Source organism: Coenobita brevimanus, chromosome 50 (genome assembly GCF_032717465.1).
Source record: "Coenobita brevimanus isolate Jiangsu-jjx chromosome 50, ASM3271746v2, whole genome shotgun sequence".
Lineage (NCBI taxonomy): Eukaryota > Metazoa > Arthropoda > Malacostraca > Decapoda > Coenobitidae > Coenobita > Coenobita brevimanus.
The window spans coordinates 46,535,948-46,541,404 of NC_137003.1; the positions used below are offsets into that span (position 1 = coordinate 46,535,948).

Sequence of the window (5,457 nt, forward strand, 5' to 3'; positions counted from 1 at the left end):
CGTCACTACCACCCACCACATCAAAACTCACAACATTCATCTCTACCACAGCAACCACATCACTACCTGACTTCACATTCCCCTTCGTTATCACCACCACCACCACTATCACCATTTAATTTGATATGTGAACGGTAAAAGAGAGATGGGGTGAACAGAGGGAAGTATGTAGGGGAGATAATGTAGGGTAGAGGATATAGTTTTTTTTTTTCTTTTAAGCAGAGGACGTACATATAAACTTTTCTAATCTAAAGTGGTACTGGTTGCGTACACACTTGTTTTTACTCATACAACTCCCATTCACTTCATAACTTGAGTCAGTAACAGTGACATACTGATATTCTGCGTGAAAGAAAACGATCTGTAATAACAGCTTAATATTATAGAAGACTCCTTTATCATTAGGAATGGTTAGAATCCTTTTATCAATACGACCTCAGGATGAAATTTGTGTCCCAAAGGCGTATAAAATACCATATACCACCAGATATTTGGCATGGTAATAACAATAATGTCGTGGCCAGTATTAGGATGTGAGTTTATTTGGTCTTAAAAGATAATGCATACAATGTATTTTACCCTAACATTAAGAATAACAAATGTTAACACTGATAACACCTACACGGGTCCGTGTGCAGTGAATATAACTAATTGTGTATTTATTTTGTTGCAGGAGTGTCCCTGGCCGGCTGCTTTACGTCCGCGACGATGACACGAGGCGGGGGCAGCCGGGTCCTACCCACGGCACCCGCCCGAGGGCGCGCCCACGCCCACCCTCTCCTACGCCCACGATGATCAGTGGCGAGCATGGCACCATCACAGCCAGTACTGCTCACCACGACCAGTCGTCCGCCCTGCGCAAGAGGAAGCGGCTCAGCCAAGTTGTGCTGGAGCTGACCTCGCAGGCCGAGCGACGCTCCCCCGACGACAAACCCGCACAAGAGTCTTGCCCTAAGGACAACCCACCCCAGGATAAGCCCCCGGACCCAGTGCCCCAGCAGGCACAGTCGGAAAAGAAACCCATGTATAGCAGACAGCCTGAAGATGGAGTCCAGGTGCCCGGCCAGGAGGAGGACCCCGGCCTCACAGCCGGTCTCAGCCCCGGGCCAGGCCTCAGTCCTGTGCCTGGCCATAGCCCAGTCACTGGACGCAGTCCAGTGCCTGGCCACAGTCCAGTAGCAGGTCATAGTCCAGTAGCTGGCCACAGTCCAGTGCCTGGACACAGTCCGGGTGTTAGCCCTGGTATCAGCCCCGGTCTGAGTCCTGGGCTCAGTCCACGAGTCACAGTTCATGATGAGACTGGTGAGGAAGCCATGAAGGTTGATACTCCACCATCACCCAAAGAAGGGCCAGGGGAGGTGGGTGCTGGAGCCCCCCTCCCAGATGGCCAGCACCAGAAGCCACCACCACAGCGCTCCCCAGGTGTCATCCACATCCACAGGTCAGCGGACAGTAGCAGCCTCGGCGGCGGTGGCAGCAGTAGCACGACCAGCAGCACCAGCAGCAGCAGCTGCGGTAGTGGTGGACCAGTAAGGTCACCACACAGTGTTCAGTGTGATGTATTTAGATTTGATTCTGTGGACCGGGAGAGGTACCAGTACCACTGCCGGGCCATCAGTGAGGAAGACGAAGAGGTGTTCTCTCCTGGTCCACCTGCTCATTCCCCCCATGCTAGAGACTCCCCAGCCCTTGCCAGGGTCAATTCAGACTCGCCTAAATTATCATTTAGTCCTCTAAGAATCAAGGACCCAAGCATTGATGAAGAAGATCTTGATCTAGAGTCAAAGCCTCAACCCAGCGAGGCATCATCTACAAGTGTAATTCGCAGTGGCATCCTGCCTAAGCTGAGTGTTATGCGCAGTGATGCTGGGGAGCACATGGGCCACTATCCCCCCTGCTCCTGCCAGCACTGCACTATCGCTGCACGGGACCCTCACCGCCTCGGCCCCTCCGGTCTGCCACACTCTCCAATATCCCCACTCACACCCACCTCACCTCACACACCTATATCCCCCTCACCAGGCCACAACGTCGAGCACTACTTCCCACCCACAATGTACCTTCCAGATTTGTATCGCCGTCGCTCTCACTCTGACTCCGACTTGCAGCTTTGGTTTGAACAAAAAGGCCGTCTGAGTGATGCAGCAGCAGCCAGTGGTGGCAGCATCACTCGTGGGACTCCAGGGCCATCAGGAGAACAACCTTCAACTCGTCAGTCCGTCTTGCGACATGGCCGACCAATCCCTCAGCCTCTATACCTACCGCGCAAAGGAGGTTCACTGGAGTCAGATAACTCTTCTCCTCAAGATTCACCTCTAGACTTATCTGTAAAAACTACCGGAAGCCTGAAGACGGGTAGCACTTCAAGCACTGACAGTCTGGTGCTGCCTGGCACCCTCTCCCAGTCCTCACCACACTCCCCGCTGCTGGCGGCACCTAAAGAGTCCACCCCACCCCCTCGTTCACCTGGAGCCCCTGAGCACCGCACAGTAACACAGTCACAACTACCTGTACCCATATTAAAAGGTGATGTGGCCTCATACAGCACCAAAGACAGCGTGGCACTGCGCTATCACCTTGAAGTGTCACCTGTTGTGGAGGAAATGCCAGCAGGAGCTGATGTGGCATTTGTCTGCCCAGTGTGTGGCCAGATGTTCTCCTTACATGATCGTCTTGCAAAGCACATGGCTTCTCGTCACAAGAATAAGCAGCTTGACACCAGCAGCAAGACATATATGTGTGACATGTGCAAGCGGTCTTTTGCCAGGTCAGACATGTTGACAAGACACATGCGCCTCCACACAGGCCATAAGCCATACACCTGCCGTGTTTGTGGCCAAGTTTTCTCCCGCTCTGATCACCTTTCCACCCATCAGAGGACCCACACTGGAGAGAAGCCCTATAAGTGTCCACAGTGTCCATATGCAGCATGCAGGCGGGATATGATCACACGCCACATGCGCACTCATGCTCGCTATGAGTTACACGAATCATCATCCATGGAAGAAGGGGGTGAAGTGGCTCGACCTAGCCTGCCTGTGCGCTCCCTGTCTGAAGAGCATCCATCTCCCAGCCCACTCCTGGACCCTGCTAATCTAGTGGGGACTCAGGGGCACACTCCACAGGGCTCTCCACTCCCAGTGTCGCCAGGGCCTCATGCAGCATCTCCAGCTGTTGCACAGAAGCAAGGCATTGGAGGAGGGGGCATGCAAGGACTGGGAGGTGCAGGAATGATAGGGCGACTGCCACCTCAGCCACAGCGTCCTAGGAAGCAGGAAGAAGATTGAAGGGCCCAGCTTGACATGTCTGGCTCATGTTTTTTGCCTCTCTGAGGTTTGTCTATGGTTGGAGGTCGTCCCTCCTTGGCAGGGAGGCCGTTGGAGTCCAGAGTTCCGCAAGGTATTCTGGTGTTGTTTGTGTGGCGGAGGCAGCCCGCCGTGCCCGTTGTGGCCGCGGCCAGCCCGTCGCCTGGAGCGACACGGGCATGGTCGTTTACTGTCTGTCTGTCTCCCTGGCTGCCTAGTACGGCTGCCCAGCCTCCCCCTGCTCCTTGCCCCATCCTAATTTGGTTTCAGGGGTTGGGCAGGCCGGGGCCGGGCACGCGTGTTAGTGTAAGCACGTGGGTGTTTCAGTGTCAGTGGTCACGTGTTGTGTCGTGTGTGTGTCGCATACGGCGTCTCGGGCGGCGGGTCTGCCAGAGGTTGCGCCCACTGTTGGTGAGAGGGGGCTCTACATAACCTCTGCTGGAGCACTCCTGCTTCAGCTGGGGGAAGAGTTCGGGGCTGCTGCTCCACCCCTGATAGTAACCCAAACCCATCAAGTCTCGGTGTGAAGGTGTTGCCGCATGTGACGTCCAGGTGTCCTGATGCCTCCAGGCGCACTGTGACCCTCCTGTTGGTTGGATGGCGCCACAAGTCTGGTTAAGGTACCTGTTAATTTAATAAGTACATAATTAACGTTGTTACAAGGTGGGCGTTGAGGGGCATGAGGGCACCTGGTCCCAGCAGTGGCGGGTCTGGGTAACCACAGCTCCAGACCTTCAACCTGGCCATTGGGCTGTCCTTGCACTGTGTGGGTCAAACACCCGGTAATGGGGCTCACAACGATCTTGAGCTGTGCAAAAGTGAGCTCTTCCATTCAAATATTTGTATAAAGAGTTAGCCATGATGTTAGAAGCCGTCCACTTAGGCTGTTGGTTGTCCTGTGACGTGTGACTGTCCCATCAGGACGAGCCATAGTGCCAGCCTCAGAGCCGGCCCCCTGCACCCGCCACCATGCCCCTGGTGCCAGGTGCCAGCTGCAGGGGGCCAGCTGGGTGGGGCCATAACAGGGACTAACTCCTACACAGTACAGGGGCGAACCCACGCCGGCAGGGGCCAGGGGCAGTTGGTGTACTCGGCCGTTACATCCTTTATGTATTTTCAAGCAGTGGTCATATTTGCCTGATGTTCATATTTATAAACCTTTTGTTCTTCTTAAGTTTCCGCCTGTAGTGTAGTGGCCAGGTCTTGTCACATGGTAGAGGCACTCTGCTGCCTCCGAGAATATTCACCATAATATATTTTGATGTCATTCTTTTCCACACTGAGCCAATGTGTTAGATCACTGCGACCACGCTGACGCACGCTGGGCCCGGCGCTGCACAGGGCCTGGATCCACAAACAAATTTACAGTCAATTCCCCTTCGTAACTCATATTCGTTTTTGCAAGACGAACAACGGACATGGAAGGAAATAGCAATCCTCTCTCCTTGTCACTCTGCAAATAAACCAGCTTGAGTTACGAGGCGATGTTGGTTGTAAGTCTGTTCGTGGATCTCAACCCAGGCCCAGGCCGCCTGAAGGATAAACCCACACCGGCATGACGGTACTGCTGGCTCAATCTTGCATCCTAAATGGGACCTTCTGTAGTCTTCTATGTCAACTCGCCCGAACTCACCCTTCCTCACCTTCATAACACTTCATTGTAATTTATTGTACATTATTTTTTATGACAAATTGCTCATATTTTCTGTTTCCTATGAAAACTGTAGAGCTTATAATTATAATACTGTAATTGTTCTATAAGGATGACTAGTACAATTGAGTTTGTTAAGTGGCAAAGGTGATTTTTGTAAGTCTATGAAAAATACCTATAGTGATGACCCCCTCCTAAAAAATGAGAAAAAATGTTAAATTATTCCTACCAGACTGTAAACATGAGTAACAAATAATTCTCTCCAAATTGTACAAGGGAGTAACATGTGTTCACTAACAGGGGGCTGACACTCCCTTGCCCCACCTCAAATTGCCTTTGGGGCTACAGGGCGAAGCTGTCCTTCAAGCTGACTGACCTAAACAATGAAACAAGTCACAGGCCGTTCCATATTCACAAAAAATTAGTCTGGCCTTACAAGAATCCCGATCACCCAGAATTTATACGATGATTGGTACTGACTGTGAATATAGGATTAGGCTA

General features: G+C 52.3%; 1 protein-coding gene across 1 annotated transcript; it reads left to right on the plus strand.

Moving 5' to 3' along the window:
* Positions 1–791: 791 nt before the first annotated feature.
* klu (zinc finger protein klumpfuss) lies at positions 792–3,287 on the plus strand. Its single transcript, XM_080272180.1, has one exon. It carries the CDS (start codon positions 792–794, stop codon positions 3,285–3,287), a length of 2,496 nt encoding a protein of 831 aa, XP_080128306.1.
* Positions 3,288–5,457: the final 2,170 nt, after the last annotated feature.